The sequence below is a fragment of the Trachemys scripta genome, chromosome 5 (assembly GCF_013100865.1).
Source record: "Trachemys scripta elegans isolate TJP31775 chromosome 5, CAS_Tse_1.0, whole genome shotgun sequence".
Classification (NCBI taxonomy): Eukaryota; Metazoa; Chordata; order Testudines; family Emydidae; genus Trachemys; species Trachemys scripta.
In genome coordinates this window covers 58,288,062-58,315,175 of record NC_048302.1, presented here as the reverse complement: position 1 = coordinate 58,315,175, position 27,114 = coordinate 58,288,062, and the positions used below count along the sequence as shown (strand labels likewise).

The 27,114-nt window shown below is 40.6% G+C and overlaps 1 protein-coding gene across 10 annotated transcripts in view; it reads right to left on the bottom strand.

Moving 5' to 3' along the window:
* Positions 1–27,114, bottom strand: part of TRIM2 (tripartite motif containing 2) — a 107,100-nt gene that overhangs the window by 14,610 nt on the left and 65,376 nt on the right. For all 10 annotated transcript variants that reach the window (XM_034772819.1, XM_034772817.1, XM_034772821.1 and 7 more), the window contains 5 exons: positions 18,165–18,316; positions 15,955–16,135; positions 11,542–12,265; positions 2,042–2,145; positions 476–643 (listed from right to left, as the gene is read on the bottom strand). In XM_034772819.1, the coding sequence (XP_034628710.1) occupies positions 476–643; positions 2,042–2,145; positions 11,542–12,265; positions 15,955–16,135; positions 18,165–18,316 (1,329 nt within the window). The remainder of the gene's footprint in view (positions 1–475; positions 644–2,041; positions 2,146–11,541; positions 12,266–15,954; positions 16,136–18,164; positions 18,317–27,114) is intronic.

Below are 27,114 nucleotides of genomic sequence, written 5' to 3'. Positions count from 1 at the left end.
CAAATTTATTTGGGCATACGCTTTTGTGGGCTAAAACCCACTTCATCAGATGCATGGAGTAGAAAATACAGTAGGCAGGTATAAATACACAGTACATGAAAAGATGGAGGATCTTGTTAATCTTCCCGCCTAGTCTTAAAGTACTGAAGACTATTTAATGATATGACTGTGGAACTGTTTGGAGTTTGGCACTGTGTATTATTGTTGGGTGTTTTGCAATTCGAAGTTGTAGTGTGGCCCCCAAGCACCTATCTGATAAAAATTTTATTAAAAATATAATTCATATACTTTTGGTATCTCAATTTTGACATTTTCCTATTTATTGTTAAACTTGGTTTTAGGCGCATCATGGTTTTCCACAAGAAAAGAATGTATTTATTAATCTGTTTCACATCTCCAGTTCTCTTTCTCAAAGCGAAACAAACAAATGTATTCCCTTGTTAAAAACGGTCAAAGCTTCATATTATAATCTTACCTTAAATTTTCCATCTGATGAAAATATGCTAACCCATTTGTTATCGTAGTCTGCAATAATGATGTCACCACTAGGATGCACAGCCACTCCTGTAGGCCTCTGCAACTGGCCAGGAGACCTTCCTCGTATACCAAAACGACTTTTGAACTGGCCATCATTGGAAAATATCTGTGATAAAAAAATATTTATTTTTAAAAGTAATTGTACATTAATCACAGTAATCTATTTCTCATGACATGGTCTTTGGCAAACAGGAAAATAATTAAAGCACTGGAAATATTAATTGTTACAGTCCCTTATCTGACTGTAATAATGAAACAAGTTACATTGTTTCATTGTTGGAGCCATTGTCCAGGGCTCCAGCTGGACAAACCTTTGAGCCCAATTTACAGGGAGGCCTTAACCAGGACCCTAGCTTTACTGTAAACAAGTACTTTGCATTTACATAGCACCATTCTTGCAATCATCTCAAAATGCTTTACAGACATTAGTGAATTAATCTTCACAACATCTCTCTGAGGTAAGGAAGCATTGTGATTCCCATATTATAAATGAAGAAAGTGAGGCACATAGACACTTAGCCAAGGTTGCACAAGAAGTCTGTGGAAGAGACGAATGTAGAATAGAATGTCAACATCTAATTACCTGAGTTAGGGGTAAATATTGAGCGATATCCTGGGAGGTGCTAAGGTACTTATCACCTCTTAGAATTTAGCACACTGGCTATGTCGTCAAGACAAGTAATTAGATACTGAAATTCCATTTGTGGCTGCAAATACATGAAATGCAATTGCAAAATTGTAAGAGCATGTTTAGAAGCAACTGATGAAAATTTGATCCCATATCTCTTTGAAAACGTGTATAGTTTACTAATAAAAACAAGTTTTTACTGCAGTTGACTCTGCGAATCCAATATTTTTAGGGAAGAGGAAACGTCTATCACATTCATCTCCAACCATATGTGCAGTCAGAATGGAGCTGATAAATCCTTAATAGTGAAGATGATAGAAGGGAGGGAAAAACAACCCACCCACCCAGCTTGATCTTCACACAGGAAATTGAATCTGAACACCTAAAACCAGGCTATTGTGGTCATTGGGGCTGCTGCTATAGAAATCAACATTTGGATCATAATATCAGAGAGAAGAGTAAATTAGACTGATGTGAAACTAAAAAGGTATTTGAAGATGAAACCTACATTAGTTTGTTTTTCCTCAAAAAAAAAAAAATTAGATTATGTAACAGAGTTTGGGCACTGTATTCTGGATTTTATTTGGGAACACTGATTGCATTACAAGTTTTATTACTTCAAAGTCAATATTTTTCTAATATGACTGCTGATCAATCTCATCTTTATATTCAAATATAATAAAAAGGGAAGCAATTCTAGCACATGCTGTAGCAGATCTGATATGAATCTGAAACACCTACAATATTTCAAAAAAATCAGAGTGATCCTGAATGCTGAGCAGAGCAGGTTTCTCTATATTTTCTAGCCATGCTTGTATCTTACAAAACTTATCTTTAATACAGTAAAATACTGATATTAAAAGAGAGACATAATACCTGTACACACTGGTTGTTACTGTCTGCAATTAATATTTTTCCATTTGTAGATGCAGCTACCCCCTGAAGATTTGTAAATTCCCCTTTGTTTCTTCCTTTGGTACCTTAAATTGGATATAAAGCACATAACAAATCAGGTTTCAGAGAGGTAGCCATGTTAGTCTGTATCAGCAAAAACTATGAGGAGTCCTTGTGACACCTTAGAGACTAAAAAATGTATTGTTAAACTTATGCCCAAATAAATTTGTTAGTCTCTAAGGAGCCATAACAAATCAGATTACACAGATCTAATCAGTTAGGGCTTTTTCAATTCTAACACTTAAATTAGGTTTTATTTTGTCCTTGTACCCTAGATTCTTAATGTGAATGGTTTCTTTTACCATCACCAGTCAAAAGGAACATGTATCCTAAAGCAACAAATATCAGTAAAAGACAGAGGCATTGTCCTCTTTACTCCTCAGTCTGACTGCCATTTTAACCTCCTTCAAGTAGTAATCCCTTTTCCCTTTCAGAAATCATGGTATCTTCATACTTTACATCTTTCTGCAACAACACGAAAATACTTCTCAAAAGAATGATGGCTATCAGGCTTCATGTTAGCTCAGACATACGAAAGTGATGTGTATTAAAATAAGAACCTGGACAGATGGACGAGTGTATAATATGGGCCTACACTGTCTGGACCAGTGAAATTAGAAGTTTAGTTAAAACGTATCTGAGAGTGTGTTTGTGAGAGATCTTTCCAGCCATTTCAAAACGGGAAGCTTGCCGGTCACCTGTACATATAATTTCCAGTTTATATAAGTTTTCCAGACCTTATTTAGATTGTAAATTCTTTGAGGCAGGGACTGTTTTCTCTTAAGGATTTGTTCTGCATCTAGCACAGGGGTCTCAAACACACGGCCCGTGCGGTGATTTTCTGTGGCCCACGAGCCCCCCCCCCCCCCCCCCCCGTTTTCCCGAGCGGCTCCAGCTGGACATGCACCAGGAGCAGGGCAGGCTCCCTGCCTGCCTGCCCTGCGCAGCTCCGTGAAGAGGCTGGAACGTGGGGAAGGGGGGGCTGGAGGGGCTGTGTGTGGCTGTTGCTTCAGGCAGCGCCCCCAGCAGCTCCAATTGGCCAGGAACGGGGAACCGCGGCCCATGGGAGCTGCTGGAGGTAGTGCCTCAAGCAACAGAAACAAACAGCCCCTCCGCCACCCCCTTCCCCACGTTCCAGCCTCTTACGGGGACAGGGCAGATAGGCAGGGAGCCTGCCCTGCCCCCGGTATGCGCCAGGCCAGATCCTGCCCCCCTAACCCCTCCTGCAGCTGAACCCCGTGCCCTGAGCCCCCGCCGCACCCTGCACCCCAACCCTCTGCCACACCCCACACTCCTCTTGCACCCCAACCCACTGCCCTGAGCCCCCTGCCACACCCTGCACCCCAACCCCCTGCCCTGAGCCTCCTGCTGCACCCTGCACCCTTGCTGTACCCCTCACCCCTCCTGCACCCCACACCCCAACTCCCTGCCCTGAGCCCCCACCACACCCCACACCCTTCCTGCACCCCCTGGGGGCAGAGAGGGGGCAGAGTTGGGGTGGGGATTTCGGGGAAGGAGTTGGAATGGGGGCAGAGAAGGGGTGGGAAGAGGCAGGGCAGGGGCGGGGCCTCATGGAAGGGGTGGAATGGTGGCGGGGCCGAGGGCGGCAGGGCCGAGGGCAGCGGGGGGGAGCTGTCAGTAATGCAGCCCTCGGGCCAATGTACTAGTCCTCATGTGGTCCTCGGGGTCATTTGAGTTTGAGACCCCTGATCTAGCACAACAGGGACCTAATTCTGATTGGGGTCTCTGAATGCTACTGCAGTATAAATATTAAATAATAACAACTGATATAGAGCAATACATGTAACACCACCACCTTACAAATGCCTCGTAAAAATCAACTAACGAATTCTCACAAATAGTGCTGTGATGTAATTAGGTACTATCCTGATTTTACTGGGGAAACTGGGAAGTTAGAACAATATTTTCAGAAGTGTTCACTAATTTTGGGTATCCACTTTGAGATACGTAAGGGTCCATTCAAAATAAGTGGACACTTTTGAAAATGTTGATCCTACGTGACCTATCAGAGGCCACAGAGGGAGTCTAAGTTGTGAGCACAAGCCTCAGGATTCTCAGGGTGCCTATGTGGGTACTGAAGGATTCTCTGTGTCCTCGTCCCGCCTTGTACAAACATGCAAGAATGGCAAGAACTTGCACCAAGGTGACCTGTAGCTCTTAGCAATGAGCTTCTTTTCAAACAAAAAGATTCTATGCAATTTACTAAAAACTGGTCATAATACTATTTCCACTGGGCAAGTATTTTTAGAAGCATTCATTGGTCACATATACCTTCTACTTAGATGTTTCAATATATCATTTTCATTGAAAAATTGCATTTTGTTTTAGTCAACCCAAAATATCCCTTAGCGCAATTAAAAATGTTCTGGCTAGGATTCCAGATACAGGAGCGATTTATTAACCCTACCTTATCTTTGGCTCTCATTAGGGATGCACATTCAAGAGCAATGCATTTGGCACTACTCCTCCTCCCTTCAATGACATTTTCTGTTGGGAAGTATGGATGTTGGGTGCACAGCTCCAGTTATTGGTCTACAAGAAAATCTAATTCCTCTGCACTTCGTGCTGAAACTGTAGCCCTTTGTTTCTCTCAGTCTGTTCTGCCAACTACTGGGCACTTTCAGTCTCTCAATATGACACACTTTTTTTTATAATTATGGCATTAGAAAGGGAAAGTAAATGTTATGAGAACAGTCACCTATACACCATTCATGCTATCCACACTGGACTCATTGCTGTGTATTCTTTTAACGAGTGACTTTCATAGGCATGCATACTGATATCATTTGCATATGCAGGAAGAAAATTACAAACTTGCTGTTGTGCCCTCCAGCCAAAGGATAAGTGACAAGCATTCCCTTTAACACTGGCAGAAGGGGGAAAGCATTTGTCATAAAACGAGAAGGCCTAAGTTACAGCATCTGGAAACAACTAACATGAATATTATAGAGCACACACTCTTTCCCTCAAAAAGAATGCTCTTGAAAGTTCAGGAATTTTCATTTTTGAGGTAACAGAGTATATAACAAAGGGGTACTTAAAATGCTTTTCAATGCGACCCTGTAAATATTCATGAGATGAAAAAGAAAGAATGGCCATTGCAGTAGGAGTTATGAATGGTAATTTATTAACACAGTTCTCAGGAGTTGAAATTCAACCCACAAAAGGCACATTGCAGCACGTAAGCCCTTGATGTGGGGCTTAAGTTGCACATGGGGCTTTGTTCAGTTCTTTCATTCTGGAGTGAATTACCATCAGGAAGAAAATTGTGCTTAAGTAACATTAACTTGATTTCTAATTTACACTCAACAGGAAAATGAACAACTTTTAGGATAGTTATCTTACTATTAGAGCTGGCTGACAAATTCTGACAAAATATTTGCTGTGGGAATTTGCAGATTGGTTTATTTAAAGCAAAAACGGTTTGTGGAGACTGTTTGATTTTGATGAAGTTCTGATGGAAAACAGGCATATCTAGAAACTTGCCTGCCAGGCAGCTTTCTGTTGGAAATCTGCCTATTTTCCTGATTGCTGGCTGCAGGGGAATCCAGGCTTCCAGGGTCCACTAATCCAAGATACATCCACCCACCATGCAGACTTCCCTGGAACCAGAGACCCCAGGGCTTCCAGCATCCTTGACCCTGGGACAGCTAGCTAGCTAGGCAGATTGCCCTGGAGTCCTAAACCCAGGGCTTTCCCTTTGTAGAATTTCAAAATTTAGAGGTTTTGTTCCTAAACAAAATGTCAAAATATTGAAACTCACCACAAAATGGAATTTCCTTTCTTAACACAGCTCTAATTTTGAGTGTTTCCTTTGGATCTGATGCATGTGGAAAGGAATAAAGATGAAACAGCAGATCCTCAAGGATCTCTTTTAAAAGTATAACAAATAATTTTGGATTTTCACATCTGTTAAGTTTAATTATTTGTCAAATGTATACCCTTATCCATTCCATTGTGAAATTATTTGTCCGTACGATCAATTATCTAGGTAAACAATACTCTGACTATTGGTCCCATTCAGCATTTCATATTCAAATAAATTCTTAATAAGCCCCACAGTAGCTTTCAATACATGTGAGGAATCAAAAGATCAGATATGTTTCTCAGTAGAAGGTGGAAACTAAAGCATGTGAGTTTTTAAATAAATTAATTTGATTACACATGCAAAAGCATCTATTTACACATTCAATTAGGCAACTAATCACAATCTGGGTAAGTTGAAAATTTCATATTTAAGTAGACAACCAGCCCACACTCCCATTCAGGGGACCAATAGTTTTTGCTACCTAATATTGCCTCTGTAAATTGCAAGTGCACGTTTGTTGTGCAACTTGAAACCTAGATGTATATTACTGAATATTTAGCCTTAAGAGTTAAAGGAAGGATTTTTACAATACTAGTAATATGCTCACTGGTTTTCATTGCTGTAATGTAGCAAGTTCCACTTCCCATTAGTGTTATCTGGTAAGGGATTTACAATAGAATTACATATTTGCTAAAATAATGTTTTGATATTTTGAGCATTTTTGCACTCTGTAGCGTTTAGAACACTAAAATGTGTGCATGTTTCTAAAGCAAGCTAATCCATGGACATAGAAAATTAACAAGAAATTTCACGTGCAACTTCCCATGGACAGAGCGTTAATTAATACCACATTTGTATTAAGTTAATGGCCAGCACAAAAGCATTCTCCTACCAGATTTTGATGAGTTTTCTTGTGTATAAAAAATTCAAATCCTGGTTGTAAACAAATATCCACATGCTCCATTATGGTTCTCCAACAGAGCTGTATGAACCTTTGGCCGCAAAAGCCAGAACTCTCCTAAACTTGCCCAGTTTTAAATTACAAACCCCAAACTCAACCCAGGATTGTCAAAGGGTTTACATGAAGCTTTTCCCTCTTAATGAATTCAAGAAATGGATATATGGTTTTATTAAAAACCATGCAAAAACTTCTTTTCAAGCACAACTAGATAAAATTCAGAATTTTCAAATGAGTTTGGAATTTGAGACTGAAACACAAGTTTTTAAAATTCTTAGACTAATGGGGCTGCAAATCAAAATAGCAGGTAAAACTTTAGATATGCTCATTAATTAAGGCCATTGAGTTGTGACTGCAAGACCATTCAGTCAGTACTTACGTTGTTTTGGAGCTCTCTAATGGACTGTGCACATATAATACACACTACATAGTCCACTGGTCAGCAAGGCAGCTACTTCTCCATAGATTCTTTATCTGGAAGAGCTATTCTGTTAAATAAATAGATATAAATTCTCCACAGAATGGGACGAAGTGACCCATGTATCCCAGTGGGGGAAACTCCAATGTCAGTAGACAAAGCTTCAAGTTCTAAATTTATTTTTTCAAGCAATCAAAACAAAAACAAAACATCACATTATGTTGTTTTTGTTAAAACTGTATGAAGTTGTGCTTCAACTTTCAAAATACAGTTGGACTTGTTTTATAAGCGAGGCTTGCAGTATACAGATAGGGCTGTGAAAAAAATGGGACTGTCCCATGAATTGCAATCCAACCAGATATCAGGTTCATGGTACAAGCTGCTCACTTGAAGATATGCTGCAATGCTAACAGACACTACAGGTAGAAATGTCAATCTACAGAGATTTAAAAAAGGTCAATCCATCCATCCAAATCTCTTAAATTATTTTCAAGGTATCATCTATTTTAGTATTTTAAAAAACATATTAAGCTTATCTGACACTAGAAAATAATTCATTTTAAGGATTGGCCAAATTCTTCCCTGGGTAAATCTACTGACTTACATCAGGGATGAAGTTGGCCTTCCCTCTGTGTACAGGTGAGCGAACATGCATGCACATATGAGCAACAGAGAAACTAGTGCTCATGAAAGAGGTCAGATGATTGTTACCATATCTGTCAGAGGTCCCCTGTTTATTCTCAGACCTGGCACATCTCTGATAGCAGCTTTGCAAGCTTTCCTTATGTTGCCACACTATTAGGCCTCAACACTGACCCAGAGGGACATCCCTAGGGTCTTGTGTGCTCTAGAAAAGTTAGGACACAGCTGCAACAGCGGTGACAGTGAGAAACTTCTGCCATTGTGTTTTTTAACCTTACTGCGAGTAGGGCTAGATGACTGTTAAAAATGTCTGAAACGTGTCTACACTAACCCCTCCGTTGTTGTACCATCAATGGAACTGCATTGGTGGAGAATTACAGATCCTGTAATTATCTAGTGTAGACACAGCCTAGATGTGGGGGGTGGGGGGGAAGGTTTAATCTCCACAGCCCTTTCAAGGACCAATCTCTCTGATGAGACTACTAGAGAGAGTTGCATTGTTCCTGGGTGTGGTAGTATTTTTTGTGAGAAGGATACGTGCCCACTAGAAACTGGAGAACATCCAATAGGAAGCATCTTATTCAGGCCAAACAATCAACAGGATACAAAGTTTGGCCACTATTGAAGTGAGCTGAATTTGAACCAGTGACCTAAATGTGAAGGGTTCTATATCTCGTTTCCAGTTTTCTGAGACTGCATGCCCCATAAGAACAAATGTTATTGCCAATAAAACTGAGCACCATCCTCTCCCCGAAAAGACTCATTAATATATATTGAATCTGTTATATTCACAGGGTCAATTATTTCACAATGCAATATACTGGTCTGTTTCTTTACCCTCCTTTTAGAAAAGGCTGGTGATTGTTAGGTAAAATTAACATTCTCTTTCTGAAAATGGACCTAGGTACTATGGTAATAAACATATTAAAAATACAGATCGTTTGATTTCCCTATGTAATCTGATACGGATAATCACATGCACGAAGAAACCATTTATGATTGTATGTCCAACACAATTCTTAACGTATTCTGGTCTTTACCATTTGTTCAATCATTCTTCAGTGACTGGCAAAGCCAGCATGTTGTCTTGTTAGCAAATTCCATATATGAACCTCTGTAGACCTGATTTTTGACCTGATTTGTAATCTTGCTCATTTTTCCCCTCCCCAAGTCCTAGGGAAATTTATAGATTTAATATTTAGTTATTTTAAGATACAGTAAAATAATTTATAGGCCTTTTTAGTTAGTGAGTTGTTAGTGAGCAGGCACTATATTAAAGACGAATTAAGAATTAAGAATTAAGACAGAGTAATTGTAAATGAGACTGAGATGATGTATTTATTTCCAAAACAAGCATTGTAAGCCCAGGAATTCAGAGATAAGGTTAAACTAAAAAAAATAATAATAATAATATTAGTCCAAATATATTAAGGTATAGATGTCTTAACTGCACATTTCCAAACAACTTTAACTCTGCCCTGTAGTGACATCATGAAATACTAGCTGTATATGATTAAGACATTTAGCTTTTGTAGTCCCAGATTAGTTAAAAACATTTTAAAGACACATAGGAGTCTTTTCTTTTCTCTTTCCGCTACTTACCATGTGAGAGACATTGTAACAAAAATGTTTAATCTGAGATCATACTAGTAATCACGTGGTTACTGCATGGTGTCACTATAGCAAGGTTAAGTAATAGTTAAGGTTGTAACATACACCTCTACCCCGATATAACACGACCCGATATAACACGAATTCGGATAGACCGCAGTAAAACAGTGTTCCGGGGGGGCGGGGCTGCGCACTCCGGCGGATCAAGGCAAGTTCGATATAACGCCGTTTCACCTATAACGCGGTAAGATTTTTTGGCTCCCGAGGACAGCGTTATATCGGGGTAGAGGTGTACTTTATCCTAAATCATGATAAAATGGGACTGGTTGAGAATATATAACAGTTTTTGTCTCAACATTTCCCTTTTTAAACAATATTAACATTTTCATACAACAACAACAAACAAGAAAACCAAAGAGAATATTACCATGTGCTACTTCTAATGTTCTGAAGATATGTAATATCAATCTTAAATTTTAACTTTTGGGGCCAAATTCAGCAGTACACTCTGGGTGCTTACACTGTTCTGGAGCAGCATGAAATAGCCAGTGTACACATCAATTTTGTCCTCTTTCCAGAGTTTTCTCTTCTCCTGCACCCTATATTCTCCTGCTCATACACCCCAGCTTCCCCTTCCTTCTGACATCTCATTTTCCCTGCTCATACACAAGACAGTTTCTACTGCCCTATTAGACACACATCACATTTCCCCCTCGAATCAAAAGCTTTTCTCCTTCCTGCAGATCTGATGCAATGGCTAGTTGTTGGTTTGGTTTTGGGGGGGGGGTTAGGAGGAAAGGAGGAAATTAGGGTTAATGATAATTTTTTTTGCCATTTTTCATAGCTTGAAGTTAATCTGGTCAGTAGAGGCTGAAGAATAAACTCTTCTATTTCAGAAAAAAATCATGAAGACAGACTTGTCCTCCCAAAAGGTTACCATATCTCATTGTATACAGTGGAACAGGGGCCATAGACTGACCTCAGTTAGTATGCCCTCCTTCAAAATAACCACTACCTTCCATTGTTCTCAGTTGGGAGGGGAGGGGAAGGAGAAGAGGAAGGAAGGAGAGAGTTAAGCTTCCTGCACAGAACATGGCAGCCTCCTTTGGTGTCAGGAGGTGGAAAGGAACATTGTGAGGAGAAGGCAAATTGAGGCTTTGGCTAGATAGTGACTGTCTTTTGAGAAGGACATGTAAAAACGGAGAGCAATATTTAGATCAGGGGTAGGCAACCTATGGCGAGCTGATTTTCAGTGGCACTCACACTGACCGGGTCCTGGCCACCAGTCTGGAGGGCTCTGCATTTTAATTTAACTGAAGCTTCTTAAACATTTTAAAAACCTTATTTACTTTACATACAACAATAGTTTAGTTATATATTATAGACTTATAGAAAGAGACCTTCTAAAAACATTAAAATGTATTACTGGCACGCAAAACCTTTAATTAGAGTGAATAAATGAAGACTCAGCACACCACTTCTGAAAGGTTGCCGACCCCTGATTTAGCTTCAGCCCTATTGATAACAATAGAAGATAGAAGCCATTTTGAAAGAGGGGAATTATTCTTCAAATATTCTGAAAAAGAATTTGCTACTCAGCCCTGTTTTAAGGAGAACTTGGAAGGGACAGATTTTTAAAGATATTTAGGTGCCAGTGGGAGTTAGGCACTGAGAGAATTCAAAAGTTCTGGCCCAAAGTGTTTTATCCTGTAGGACTATAACCTCCTGCCTTTAAACCTCAAATCCCACTTACATCACTTAGGGACATATGGAATGAAATCCCATGTAACTCCTCATTTACTATTCTAACAACTTCAAAAGCCTAGACCTGACCAGTATTAAATTTCACTTGTGTGTTGACAATAATTTAAAACTAGCTTTTTACCCAGTTTTCCTAAAGTGTCCTTAATTACAATTTGAATGCCATGATCCTAGTACCAATAGATAGAAGATAATTTCCTTACCCACTCTGAAGATCAAGTCGTCTTCAATAGGATTCTCTTTTCTTTTGCCAGTGCTGTACATACTAGCTGGTCTTTTCACAGCTTTCTGCTTCACATGGCCACTGCCAGGAGACTTAACACGCCTCTTAACTCCTTCGGTAGTAGGGGACACGTCTGCTGATCTGATCACTTTAAGTTTAAATGGACTGCCCCTGATATGCTGATCATAAAGTCTCAGTGAGAGAGTAAAGTCCCCTTCTTTCTGAACAGTATACAAAAATTCATAAGTGCCGTTTTTATTGTCAAGTATTTCTCCATCTGCCACACTCCCATCAGGTGTGCTCAGTTCAGCAGTGAGGTAAGCATTCCCAGATTTACAGAGCTCCCCATCTTTGTCCTTGGTTGTTATGGTAACTGACATCGGCTGTCCAATCACAGTTTGCCTCAGCCCCTCACCTGTGGCAACTGTTTCAGATGCTACGGCATTAGTGGTTAAAATAGTACCCAGATTGTGAATGGATTTCTTCAGTCCTTCTGTTTCTACTATGAAGTCCAGCTGGTCATTTTCACGGGGCTGCAGTGGGAAGTCCTGGTCAGCCAGCTCATTCAGCTTGTCACTCATTTGCTTCTTAACTAGTAAAACTTCAGTTTCAGTGCCATGGTTGAGTGCTTGGGCTGTAAAGTTGCTGCAACTCTTAATACTCTCCTGTCCTTCAAGCAGGGTATCCAGCTGTGTCTGTAGGACCTGAAAGTAACATGAAACACCTGGTTCAAGTCATGTCAGGATGAGATTGGGTGACATCAAGCTGGAAACGCAAACTTATAGATATGCAAACCCTTAACGCACAACCTATTGTGTCATATGTTAAAAGCTTCAACTTTTTTAAAAGTGCAGTGTCAATTCTCTGGAACCCACCAGTAAGCTACGGCAAGATTCGTGGAGTACCAGGACTCAGTTTGTGTGGACCTCCTAATGTGAAACCCTGCAGCACTGGCTTCAGAGGTCCACCAGTAGCAGCATGTTACATTACCGCTCCATCTCCCTCACTACTGAATGTGCTGGTAGAGCTTCCATCCCTCTGTCTGAGAACAGTCATAGATTGTTTCACAACAACGTTGACAAGGAGCTCTGCACACAGGGACGCTGGTATTTTGGAGTCGCCAGACATTCCCCTATTTAGATGGGAGGCTGCAGCAAGTTGCCCCAGAGAGAGTTCCTCTTCTCCCACATTTACAGTGGGGAGAAATAGCTCTGGAGACCCCTCTCCTCTGTAATACAAGAAGCATGGTTGGGGGGGACGGAGGTCTCAGAACGGCTGAATGGCGAGAGTGGCCTTCAACCAAGAGAAGAGAGAAAGGAAAGTCTCCTTATGACAGGGGTGGGCAAAATACGGCCTGGGGATGGCATCAGGCCCTTCAGATGTTTTAATCCAGCCCTCAAGCTCCTGCCGGGCAGCAGGGTCTGGAACTTGCCCTGCTCCAGTGCTCCAAATGGGGGTTTGCCCCGCTCCGTGCGGCTCCCAGAAGCAGCGGCATGTCCCCCCCTCCAGCTCCTACACATATGGGTGGCTAGGGGGCTCCGCACACCGCCCCCACCCCAAGTGCTGCTCCCGTAGCTCCCATCCCATTGGCTGGGAACCATGGCCAATGGGATCTGCAGGGGCAGTGCCTGTGGACAGGGCAGTGCGCCGAGCTGCCTGACTGTGCCTCTGCGTAAGAGCCAGAGGGGGGATATGCCGCTGCTTCTGGGAGCTACGTGAGGTAAGTGCCACCTGGAGCCTGCACCCCTGACTCCCTCCCATGCCCTGACTCCCTGCCCCAGCCCCGATCCCCCTCCCGTCCTCCAAACCCCTTGGTCCCCACCCAGAGCACCTTCCTGCACCTCCAACCCCTCATCCCCAGCTCCATCCCAGAGCCTGTACCCTCAGCCAGAGCCCTCACACCTAACCTCTGCCCCAGCCCAGAGCCCCCTCCTGCACCCTGAACTCATTTCTGGGCCCACCCCAGAGCCCTCACCCCAACCCCCAATTTTGTGAGCATTCATGGCCCGCTATACAATTTCCATACCCAGATGTGGCCCTTGGGCCAAAAAGTTTGCCCACCCCTGCTCGATCAGGAACCAGGGAAAGAAGTCTACTCCCCAGTTTTCAACAGTCAGGAAGGTGGGGGCTAACAGGATAGTGGGAAGAATTGCTGGGGTAGGCAGGGAAGGTAGCCTGAAATTTTGGTCCCCGATTTTAAGTAGCCACTTCATACTTAAGGTTGCAACAGAGTATCCATTATACACTCAATTTTAGCCCTCGCTCTAAAATCCACAAAGTCATATCAACCTCAGAATTGGTAAGTGAGCTCTGGAAACAAAGGTAGAAATATTATATTTTACAAATTTGAAATGAACTGGAAAAGGATTCCTGAATTATGACACCCTAAAAATAGAGGGATTTACTCAAATACAGAAAGTCCAACTTTTTGATATATTGTAGTGAAAATGTAAGAAAAATTATGGTTGAAATATTGAAAATGTGCACAAAGATCGGACTGAGCAGGCTGGCATCTCTACGGGGCAGAATTAAGGTAATTTGTCTACCATTGATGTGAATGTTTATATTTACAAATGTTACAGCTCCTTGTACATCTAATCTAAATTTAGAATTAGCCTGACTTTATACCTACTATACCATCTTCTTTTAAGAATTTTTACCTTTAAATTATTGACATGTACATTAATCTTAACTTCACTTTAAAGTATTTTATCCAGGAATTTTACATAGTTTACTGCTGTTCCCCACCCACTGCACAAAATTCAGGAATATTTGCTATTGATATGAACAGGCAGCAACGTAATTACAAAGCATTTTGTGATCTTAAAATTCTTTACTTACCTACAAAAAACTCCACACATTTTTTTCTATCTATCCTTTATTCTAGGACATACTGAGCTAAACAGATATTATTGCTAACGATCAGTCCCAATCTGACTAGGAGCCACATGTGGCTGTAACTTGCTGCACAGTAAGAGGAATAATCCACAACTATGGAGAAAACCAATTTGCAGTTATTGCTTAAAATCATTATATTCCAAATATTTTTTCTGTTATTACACAGAAGGAAAATATTCAACCTCACATGTATAACATATTTCAAATATTTAAAAAGAAATATGCCTGTCAGCTTGGATAACTGCAATATACTGGTCAATTCACTTTTGTTTATAGTGTACTTGTAGTCAATTTCATTTTTAATATTCACACTGTACTTTAGCAGGATGCTGGAATATTTGGGTTTAACATGAATAATCCTTCCCTGAAGTATTTCAAAGTAAACTGTTTCTAGTCACTGTTTTAAAATAAAATTCATTAAAACATTTCCTCTAGTGTTTGCTTATACAAAACCCCCCTAGATTTTACAAAAATCTAAAATGACCTGAAAGTGTACCTTTAAAGGAAAGCATGATAATATATGCTTTGAGGATACTTTCCAAACTAAAGAAAATGTGATATCAGACATAATGGCTGCATTGCACACTAAGTGGTGGAGGGCCATTGTCTAGCTTGCTGGAGAAAGGTATGTACGTCTTTGAGCGACAGAAAGAGATAGAGTGATTTTGCAGCCTCAAAGTGAAGACACGGACCCATTCCCCGCATTGACCAGAAGAGAGGGGAAATTATATAAGTACACGCTGAGTAGGAGAAGTCCTCTTTTACCGGGACCAGGTGGAGCAGTACCCACCTTCCTACCCATGGAAGTGGCAAAATACCAGGTTTGGTCAGGATTCACTGTGAACACTGCACTAATTGGGGGGGCTGGGAAGGAATTCTTCCTTCACTGCCAGATTGGCCTAGGCAAAGTATGTGTGTGTGTGCCGGGGGAATGGGGTGTTTGCCTTCCCCACAGTGGGTTGGGGGGAGTGGGAGGGGGAAGTTAGCTGGGAGTGAACACATACAGGAGTTAAACTATGATGTTGCAACTCATTATGCTCACATGGGGTGCTCACATAAGGGATACAGTGATCAGATAAAATGGACTGGTAAAGGATTTAAAGGAGGTATTTGTTAAGAGCAGAAATGGGGGGTTAGGGCTCTTACGAATGACACAACAGGGAGCCAATACCCACTTCTTTTATAGCCTACCTTAACCCTCATTCGTGGAGCGGGAGCAGAAGAGAGAGTAAGGTTCCAGCAGAGGGTGGGCTGATAGAAGCCCCTGGGTATAAATTGAAATGATCATGGAATTACCTGCACGGTATGCTTTTACCTGATGGGTATTCCCAGACAGTTAAGAATAAAGTTGCAGCCTCATTAAACCACATCCAGTGTCTCCTGTCCTCCTTTCAGCAAAGCTGGACAATTATTTGACCTGTTGGCATCATGCACCCTTATAAGAATTGGCTTATTAAATTAATAACGGTCACTGGAAAAAGAACACATCTCTTACTTTGTGTTTAAGGCCATAATTCACTTCCAGTTCCATAAGCAACACACTCTTTCGCACATTTAAAGTCTTCTGTAGTTCATCAAAAGTGGAATGAATGTCATCTACAATGCTAGCCTTTTGGTTGGCTAACTGACGTATAATTTCAGATATGAAGTGAAGTGCAGAATCTATCTCTGGAAGTCTGTGGAGGAAATAAATTACAATTGGCATCTCAAAAAACATTGTCTTGTCCCTTGTTCCTAAAATTCTGTGATGAAACAATCCCATTCCCATGTGGTTTTTAAAGGCAGTATTTTTCAACAACAGAATTCTGCTCCTTTTATTACAGTTAGAGTTGACAATTTGGGTTGGATGTATTCCTGAGGTTTCATTACATGACATTAAAGAGTCATCTTTAATTCCTGGAGATTCCAGGACAATCCTGGAAGGTTGGCAACCCTCAGGGCCGGAGCTTCCATTTAGGCAACCAGGATTTGGGGGGGGCAGCATTTTACTGCCCTTGGCAGCAATTCGGCGGCAGCGGGGTCCTTCTGCGCTCTGAGTCTTCGGCGGCAATTCTGCGGTGGGTCCTTCACTCGCTCCGGTACCCACCGCCGAAGTGCCCCAAAGACCAGGAGCGCAGAAGGACCCCCCTCTCCCCTACCACAGAATTGCCGACAATGACCCGGAGCGCGGAAGGACCGGCACCTAGGGCGCCAAAAACCCTGGCGCTGCTCCTGGCAACCCTACTTACAGTATAGTCGTTTAACCTTTTTAAAACTAAACCAAAAGATTGGTGCATTATCATTGACATTCTAGGGCCAAAATCCTCTCTGGTGGAACTCCACTGAACCTAATGGAGTTCCACCAGGGAGGACTTTTAAGGATAGACAGTCATTCATGCTTCTGTAAGGGTGGGGAAGGGGGAAATTGGAACTTTCCCACATCTTTCACTATTTCCCAAAAAGTTCTAATATATTTTTAAAGATCAAGTATCATTCACGTGTTCTGCGTCTAAATGCGCATACCAAATATTTTTCTCCCCAGCATTCTACACCCCCTCCTTGGAAGGTATGTACCTTAGGGTGCATAAACAAGACCTGGCCTCTACCATGCAGAAGATACCTAGCTATTTTTTTAATCCTCTTCTCTGTAGTACAGAAGAACCTCAGAATTAGGAACACCTCAGGAATGGAGGTTCTTCTTAACTTTGAAATGTTTGTAAATATGAATGAAACATTGTGGTTGTTTTTTCAGTGTTCAGCTGTAAACTTTTGACTTAATACAGCTTTGAAAGTTTACTCTGCTAAAGAAAAATGCTGCTTTTAACCATATTAATTTAAGTTAAACAAGCACAGTAACAGTTTCCTCATCTTGTCAAGTTTTAAAAGCTTTCCTTTTTTTTTTTTTTTGTTATTTTACTTTTGACATTGCGTTGTAGTTGGTTGGGGGGGGGGGGGGGGGGGGGGGGGGGAAGTGGTCGGTCTCTGCTGCTGTCTGATTGCATACGTCTGGTTCCAAACAAGGTATGTGGTTGGCCGGTCAGTTCATATCTGAGGTTCTATTGTATTGGAGTGCATCACAGTCATTAATAGATTTTTATCCTCACAACCAACCACATCTCTGTGAGGCAGGTAAGTATTACTCCCGTTTTACAGGTGGGAGGACTGATGCACAGTTGCCCAATGTAACACAGGAAGTTTGTAGTTATGCTGGGAACTGAACCCAGTTCTCTTGAGTTCCAGGCCAGTGCTCTACCCATAAGACTCAGACTTTTTCCATCTTCCTTAAGAACTGGGACTTTTAAAAGTATTTTTTCTTACAATCTTAGTTCAACTAAATGAGTCACACACCATACAACTGAGCAGGATTATTATGCTTCATCTCTCCTCAAGGGATCCAGGACTGGAACAGTGAGGTAAACATTCAGAGCTGTATATAGAAGCTTGTATAAGCAGCTTCCTACTCTGTGATCAGGGGAATTGAGTGTATTTGGTCCATCACCTTCATAATGACCAAGTTCATTTAAAAAAATTGCTAAAATATTAATATTCAAAAATGTTAGTCAAAACCACATTGTAAAGGAAAACAAGTCAGGGGGTCCTGTTGGATGACCTAGCAGTTCCACAAGGGGCAGTGTGAACTGATTAAGACAGCAGTTTCAATAATAGCTTGACCAATCACCTAATGCACAGCAGTATGTCATGGCGGAGCCAGAATAACTTGTGTACCTTTTGTTGACAGCATCCAGCTGGACTTGTAGTGAAGCCTTGTGTTGTTCTACCACATCCTTGAGAGGTACAGTGGGGTGTTCTGCATGTTCTCCCTCTGTACATTCCCGGCACATGGCTGTCTCACAAGATTGGCAGTAAAATTCCATCACCTGGTGCAAGAAAGTGCAGTTCTAAATTTAACATTGCAGCAACAGCATCACTTGCAGCATCTCTTAGGCTACAGGAAGGATGTTTTGAATATATTATCCAAATCCTGAGACTATAGCCTGGCACAAAGCATAAGTGTTTAAGAAAGTGGCTGTTTTAAAATTTGTGATATTCCTTAAAAGCTGATATTGCCATTGATTTATTTCAAACTACCAAATACAACTGCTTTAAATCAATTTAGTCAGAAACATCAGATCAGCTCTGGAAACTGAATACCAATACAGCAGCAGCTAGCCTTAACACTCACCTGACACTGTAACAATAGATAACAATGTGTCTCCATTCAGCAATGCAATGAACCACCACTGAAAACCAGGTCACTTTAGTCTTGGTGCTAATTCATCCATAGCCTCTTTGCTGAGACTGCCAAGCAGAGTTTTCCATAATGTCGCAAGTGGAGACTGAGATCACCAAACATGACCGTCATTTGCTACTGACCTGGATCATATCTGAGCCAATGATCAAAAAGGGAAAGCTCCATATCCCATTTCCAATCCCCTAAAAACATTATAATCTCAGGTGGGGATCTGATTGAAGTAGTGATCTACATTTATAAAGGGAAAGAACGTTTCAACCTGTTACACTGCCAGTGCAATGTTTGCATTCTATTTAGAGACAAACCTGATTGTTACATTTGCTAGGATATGCACCAGAAGCTGCATATATTCACAAAAGGACAAGGAACAGACAAGTCCTACATTTAAAACCTATAGGTTAGTTGAAATGATACCATACTCTCTCTCTGTTTGGAAGCGTATTATGTATACAAGGAATGTCAGATTTATTAAAAAATATAAAGAAATTCCTAGAATGTGTGTCAAAGCAAGAAGCTGGCGGCACACTCGGGAATTCCAAACAGTGTCAGCTTCACATGCAATTAGGCCCATGTTTTTGGCACTCAGAACTCTTAAACAGAGCGATCTGCACTGAGTATGTTGACACCAAGAAGTCTGTGAGAGGAAGAGTGAGTCAGCTATGTTCACATGAGCCAAGGAAGTTCTATAGGAGTTGCACAAAGTAACTAGCAAGATCAAGAAGGTCCTGAGAATTAGTGAGGTAAAAGCTGAAAGTATTTTATCTGGTAAGAGAATTAGTTAGTATTTTCCTCTAATAAGCTTCTCTTGTCTCCACCCCCAAGATGTGGACAAGACCGATGACAAGGGTTTATTTATTTGTTGGTAGCTCATGGAAACTATTTTACAGAAAAGAGAAGACAGAAGAGCAGCTGGACAAGAGAGTGAGTATAAAAGCGGGGCGGGGGGGGGGGAAATGTGTAGAATTTACAAATTAAGGTTCAGTCATGCAAACGTGAAAGGTGGTGAGCACCATCAGCCCCCACTGAATTCACTGGGAATTCAGGGAGCTCAGCACCTCACAGGATGAGGCCCTTTGAATCGAGATGGTGTTTCTTCACGCATGGAGAGTTGCCACTTTACTGATAAACATCAGCAAGAGGTTCAGTCTCAAGGTGACTATAGGATTAAGACAAAAGAAATGTAACAAAGCCTGGAGACATTCATGGTTGTGAAGTAACAGAAATTAACAACAATGAAGAAAAATAAATATCAGACTTTAGACAACTCTGAAAGTCTTTGCCATATGGTCATGCACTTCATTTCCTTTGCCTTATTCTACATCACTGTCAAAATGTTGTTAACTCTGTTTCTTACTTATTTGACTATTATATTTAAAAGACTTTACAAAACTCTTTAGTGATTTAATTTGTCATTAGATATAATGATTAAAATTAGGGCTGTCAATTAATCGCAGTTAACTCACGCGATTAACTCAAAAAATAAATCACGATTAATCACAGTTTTAATTAAACTGTTAAACCCTCGACTACCAATTTAAATTAAATATTTTTGGATGTTTTTAATACATTTCAATTACAACACAGAAAGCAAAGTGTACAGTACTCACTTTATATTTATTACAAATATTTACACTGTAAAAATGGCAAACAAAAGAAAAAGTATTTTTCAATTCACCTCATACAAGTACTGTAGTGCAATCTCTATCGTGAAAGTGCAATTTACAAATGTAGAAGTTATTTGTTACATAACTGCACTCAAAACAAAACAGTGTAAAACTTTAGAGTCTGTAAGTCCACTCAGTCTACTTCTTGTTCAGCCAATCGTTAAGACAAACAAGTTTCTTTACATTTATTGGAGATAATGCTGCCTGCTTCTTATTTACAATGTCACCTGAAAGTGAGAACAAGCATTCGCATGGCACTTTTTTAGCCAGCATTGCAAGGTATTTACGTGCCGGATATGCTAAACATTCGTATGCCCCTTCATGCTTTGGCCACCATTCCAGAGGGCATGCTTCCATGCTGATTATGCTTGTTTAAAAAAAAAAATGCATTAATTACATTTGTGACTGAACTCCTTGGGGGAAATTGTATGTCTCCTGCTCTGTTTTACCTGCATTCTGCCATATATTTCATGTTATAGCAGTCTTGGACGATGACCCAGTGCATGTTGTTCATTTTAAGAACACTTTGTGTTTTGTCAAAACTGCAGTGAAAGAAAGTACCAATGTGAGATTTCTAAAGATGGCTACAGCATTCGACCCAAGGTTTAAAAATCTGAAGTGCCTTCCAAAAAACCTGAAAGGGACGAGGTGTGGAGCACGCTTTCAGAAGTCTTAAAAGAGCAACACTCCGATGTAGAAACTACAGAACCTCAACCACCAAAGGGAAAAAAAAAAAAAAAAAAACCAGCCTTCTGCTGGTTGCATCTGAGTCAGATGATGAAAATGAACACGCATCGGTCCGCACTACTTTGGATCGTTATCGAGCAGAACCCATCATCAGCATGGATGCATGTCCTCTGGAATGATGGTTGAAGGGACATATGAATCTTTAGCACGTAAATATCTTGCAATGCCAGCTACAACAGTGCCATGCAAATACCTGTTCTCCTTTTCAGGTGACATTGTAAATAAGAAGTGGGCAGCATTATCTCCTGCAAGTGTAAACAAACTGGTTTGTCTGAGCAATTAACTGACCAAGAAGTGGGACAGAGGGGACTTGTAGGCTTTAAAGTTTTACATGGTTTTATTTTTGAGTGCAGTTATTTTTTGTACATAATTTTACATTTGTAAGTTCAACTTTTATGATAAAGGTATGTCTACACTACGAAATTACTCTGATTTTACAGAAGTCGATTTTTAGGAACAGATTGTATAAAGTCGAGTGCATGCATCCACACTAAGCACATTAATTCGGCGGTGTGCGTCCATAGAACCATGGCAAGCGTCGACTTTCGGAGCGGTGCACTGTGGTAGCTATCCCACAGTTCCCGCAGTCCCCACTGCCCATTGGAATTCTGGGTTGAGCTCCCAATGCCTGATGGGGCCAAAAATTTGTCACGGGTGGTTATGGGTAAATGTCCTCCGTCAACCCCCCCTCCATGAAAGCAACGGCAGACAATCATTTTGCGCTCTTTTCCCTGGATTGCCCGAGCAGACGCCATAGCACGGCAAGCATGGAGCCCGTTCAGCCTTTTTTCCACTGTCACCATACGTCTACTGGATGCTACTGGCAGATGCGGTACTCCAGTGCTACACACCAGCAGCTGCAGCTCCTTGCCTTTGCAAGTTAGCAAAGACTGTTACCAGTCATACTGTACCATCTGCTGCTGTCATGGGTGCTCCTGGCCGGCCTCCGTGAGGTCGGTCGGGGGCGCCTAGACAAAAATGGGAATGACTCCCCAGGTCATTCTCTTCCTTAAGTTTTGTCCAATGGATATTCAGTGCTGCCTAGAATATCAGGCAAGCCTACTAAAGAACCACAGATGCAAGCTGCTGCTCCGGGTCAGAGCCCCAGACATCCCGCAGAAATGATGAGCTGCATGCCATTCTAGGAGGTGCCCGTACAACAACCCCACCCATTGCTTCCCTCCTCCCCCACCCCTCCCGGGCTACCTTGGCAGTTATCCCCCCATTTGTGTGACGAAGTAATAAAGAATGCATGAATTTGAAACACTGACTTTATTGCCTCTGCAAGCAAAGATCAAAGAGGGGAGGGGTAGGGAGGGCGGTTGGCTTACAGGGAAGTAGAGTGAACCACCATTCTCCACTTGCTCAGCCTATAATCTATCCATCACGGCCTTGGAGATTTTTTTAAATGTTTTGGCATTCCGTCTTTTGGAATGGAGTTCTGATAGCACAGATTCGTCTCCTCATACAGTGATCAGATCCAGTACCTCCCATACGGTCCATGTTGGAGCTCTTTTTTGATTCTGGGACTGCATGGTCACCTGTGCTGATGAGTGCTGCATGGTTACCTGTGCTGATCAGCTATGCATGCTGGGGAAACAAGAAATGAAATTCAAAAGTTCACAGGGCTTTTCCTGTCTACCTGGCCCGTGCATCGAGTTCAGATTGCTGTCCAGAGTGGTCACAATGATGCACTGTGGGATAGCTCCCGGAGACCAATACCGTCGAATTGCGTCCACTCTAACCCTAATTCGAACCGGCAATGTCGATTTCAGCGCTACTCCCCTTGTCGGGGAGGAGTACAGAAATCGATTTTAAGAGCCCTTTATGTCAACAAAAATGGCTTCATTGTGTGGACGGGTGCAGGGTTAATTCGATTTAATGCTGCTAAATTCGACCTAAACTCGTAGTGTAGACCAGGCCAAAGAGAGATTGCATTGCAGTACTTGTATTAGGTGAATTGAAAAATATTTCTTACGTTTTACAGTGCAAATATCTGTAATAAAAATTATAAAGAGCACTGTACACTTTGTTCTGTGTTGTAATTGAAATCAATATATTTGAAAGTGTAGAAAACATCCAAAAATATTTAAATAAATGGCATTCTATTATTAAGAGTGCGATTAATTGCAATTTATTTAATTCCTTGACAGCCCTAATTAAAATACATATTTTTACTGCATTACATTGAATTATCCCTTTTTAATACAGTATAATGCACCCTGATGTGCTGCTGCAAACCTACATTTGAGATCTTGACTGGAACAATTTAGAACATGTGCTCCAGTTTGTCCAAAGACCTCTTGCTGGCATATAGAAAAATCAATCCTGGCTAATCTTCTCTCTCCTTGTTCCAATACCAAAGAATCACATAAAACCTGAATAGCAAGAGTGGCTGTGGTCTAAAGAGAACATCTATATGGCTCCCTAGGAGCAATCCCCTTTGCCTCAGACATATTTTAAATGTTTTCACTGAATCATCTTTCATTTTGACATGACACAATCTAGACAGTTTCACGGCAAGTGAAAGGGGGGAAAAAAAAGTTACTTTCTATGCAATTTAGGCTTAGTTTAAAGTCAATCTTGCCTAGAAACTGATTTCCCCAGATTTTGTCTAGCATCTCTTAACCTGCTAACACTTTTAATATTTTGTTCTTTTGTATTTAGTCCTAACTACAGACATGCTACTGCAATGGCTCTCAACCTTTTCAGACTACTGTACTCCTTTCAGGAGTCTGATTTGACTTGCATACCCCCAAGTTTCACCTCACTTAAAAAACTACTTGCTTACAAAATCAGACATTTAAAAAAAAAAAAAAAAAACACCCACAAGTGTCTCAGCACGCTATTACTGAAAATTTGCTTACTGTCTCATTTTTACCACATACTTATAAAAAAATTAATTTTTCAGTGTATAGTATATAGAACAGTACAAACAAGTCATTGTCATATGAAATTTTAGTTTGTACTCACTTCACTAGTGCTTTTTATGTAGCCTGTTGTAAAACTAGGCAAATATCTAGTTGAGTTGATATACCCCCTGGAAGACCACTGAGTACCCCCAGGTATAAACATACCCCTGGTTGAGAACCACTGTGCTGTTGCATGTTTTTTTTTTTTCTGAACAGGATTATCACATGGAGCTTTTTTGCTGATGACAACTTTGCATTCTGAAAGTTCTTGCTAAATATATTGAGAAAACATGTGAGCAAACCTCTGGTTTCCAAGTGGAAGCAATCTTGAATTGATCTTACTGGGACGGATATTCTAAAGCAATCAGCATTGGCCCAACTCTGCTTTCACTGAAGTCAGTGAGAGTTTTTACCATTGGCTGTAATGAGATCAGAGTTAAACCAATGCTAAGTGCTTTTGAAAGACTCACCCACTGACTCCACCTTAAAACCATCCAATCTTATGCCAGCACAATGAGGTGCTTTTAAGCCTCTAAGTATGTTGGCTACCATCATTTGACACTTATAGCAACATGTTAATCTGTACAGTGAAGTAGATATGTACTCGAGATAAATAATTTCTTACAGTAAGACCACATTTATCCCAAGCTCCCAGCTATTATGTCACCTGACATCTGTTATATGGAAAAGGTGATCAGTAGTCAAAAAATTCACTTCTCCATGTTTATATTAGGATAATCAAAGTTGTATTGCATTTAAATTTTTTCCATTCACTGATCTTGTGTACAGTTGAATTAAAGCAGCAATACACTGTACAGCAAACCTAGCAGTACTGACTTTTGTTGTACCAACATTTACCTATTATTGCATATATGTAGTAGGTAAAGCTTTAAATAATTTTTAAAAAGGTTTACAAGGTTACAGTGGAGTTTTAAAAAAACCAAATATGCAATGCACAGACAACACACCAAAACCTTACATATCTTTTCAATTCAACCAAACAGACAAAAGTATCTGAATCCTAATATTGCGTCTCTCCAGCTAAGTTAAATATCAGCTAGTATCCTAAATACTCCCCTTGAGACAAAAAGCTCCTACCTCTCAGTAATGATCTCAGCTGTTTAGATTCTTCATAAGAGTGGTAACCCTGACATACACTATTTCTTTAGCCTCAACAATGCACTTGTCAGGGTTCCCGCCCCACTCTGAACTCTGGGTTACAGATGTAGGGACCCACATGAAAGACCCCCTAAGTTTATATTCCACCAGCTTAGGTTAAAACTTCCCCAAGGCACAAATTCCTTTCCTTGGATGGTATTGCTGCCACCACCAAGTGATTTAAACAAACATTCAGGGAGGGGCCACTTGGAGCCCTATCTTCCCCCCCCCCAGCCCTTTCACCCCCTTTCCTGGAGAGGCTTGAGAATAATATACCAACCAATAAGTTAACAAAGTGAGGACAGACCAGACCCTACCCTTGGGTTTTTAAGACACTAAAAGCCAATCAGGTTCTTAAAAGGAGAACTTTATAATAAAGAAAAAAGTAAAAGAAGCACCTCTGTAAAATCAGGATGGAAGGTAATTTTACAGGGTAATAAAAAGATTTAAAAAACACAGAGGATTCCCCTCTAGGCTCAACTTCAAAGTTACAAAAAAAGGAATAAATCTCCCTCTTAGCACAGGGAAAATTCACAAGCTAAAACAAAAGATAATCTAGTGCATTTCCTTGCTATTACTTACCATTTCTGTAATTTTAGGTGCATCATTTCAGTAGGAGCTGGGTTACCTGCTTGGTCTCTCTCTTTGTCCCGAGAGGGAACAAAACAAAGAGCACAAACAAAACTTCCCGCCACCCCCAGATTTGAAAGTATCTTCTTTCCCCTTTGGTCCTTCTGGTCAGGTGCCAACTAGGTTAATTGAACTGATTAATCCCTTACAGGTAAGGGATTCTGTACCTCTGGCCAGGAGGGATTTGATATTACTGCATACATAAAAGTTGTTACCCTTCCCTTTATATTTAGGACAGCACTGAACACTGGATAGTACACAATAATAGAGATTACAGTCTAATGAAATACATAAATAAGTGGCATATGGGGAAGTACAAAGGATGGTGGAATGACAAGGATTTTAATGTTACACTAAACACACTTCTTGTGAGCATCAAGGGATAAGTGAATTTTTAAGCAGACAGTACAGTAGCAAGTAGCATCCACACAAGTTTACAATAAATTCTTCTGTTCTAGACAGGCTCTGGTATATGCACATTGACACGTCACTTCCTTTTGGTCTTCTATGTAAACAGCAAGTGTAGTATCAATTTAACAGCTCACATTCTCTAGCATAGGACTATATGCTGCAGTTGCAAGAAAATGAATTTGATGATCTAATAATTTTCTCTCATTTTTAACTTCTATGATCCTAGGCCAAAATCTTCAAACCTTAGTGCCTAAAGTTTGACTCCTATTCTCAATGGAAGTTGCAGGTGCTCAGCACCTTTGAAATAAAGCCACTCTTATCTCAGTGTCTAAATATAATGTAGGAGTCAAACTTTATGCACTCAGGTTTGAAAGTTTTACAGTATATATATGACCTATTGTCATAATTTAAAGTGTGAGGAAGCACCTATTCATAGTTCAAACACAGAAAATAGTCTCTGACATACAAGACTGAGTTTCTCTTATCACAAGGGAGCACATGACAAAGATGTCATGTCAAAGGATTTGTTTAAAAAAAAAATTAATAGAGGGATATAAATAAGTTGCAAAATGAGAGGGGTTAGATTAAGTGGCAAACAGGCAGAGAGATCATAGAATTTACAAGGACTGAAGAAGGTTAAGCTAAAATCAGGCACCAAGCCAGCGAAACAGTTTTGACCTCCCTCCCACACACCAGTGTTTATCTGATTTTAGTCAAGGGGATTTTTATGCACTTAATCCAACATCACTGGAGCAATGAAAAATTACTTCCATAAAATAAAAATATATTTGGATTTCCGAACTAAAAATACAAAGTCTGGTAATGTTTAAATGCAATGTATCAAATATGTGTTTTCCCTCCCACTTGATAATAAAAACACAATGGTATGACCTCTAATGCAA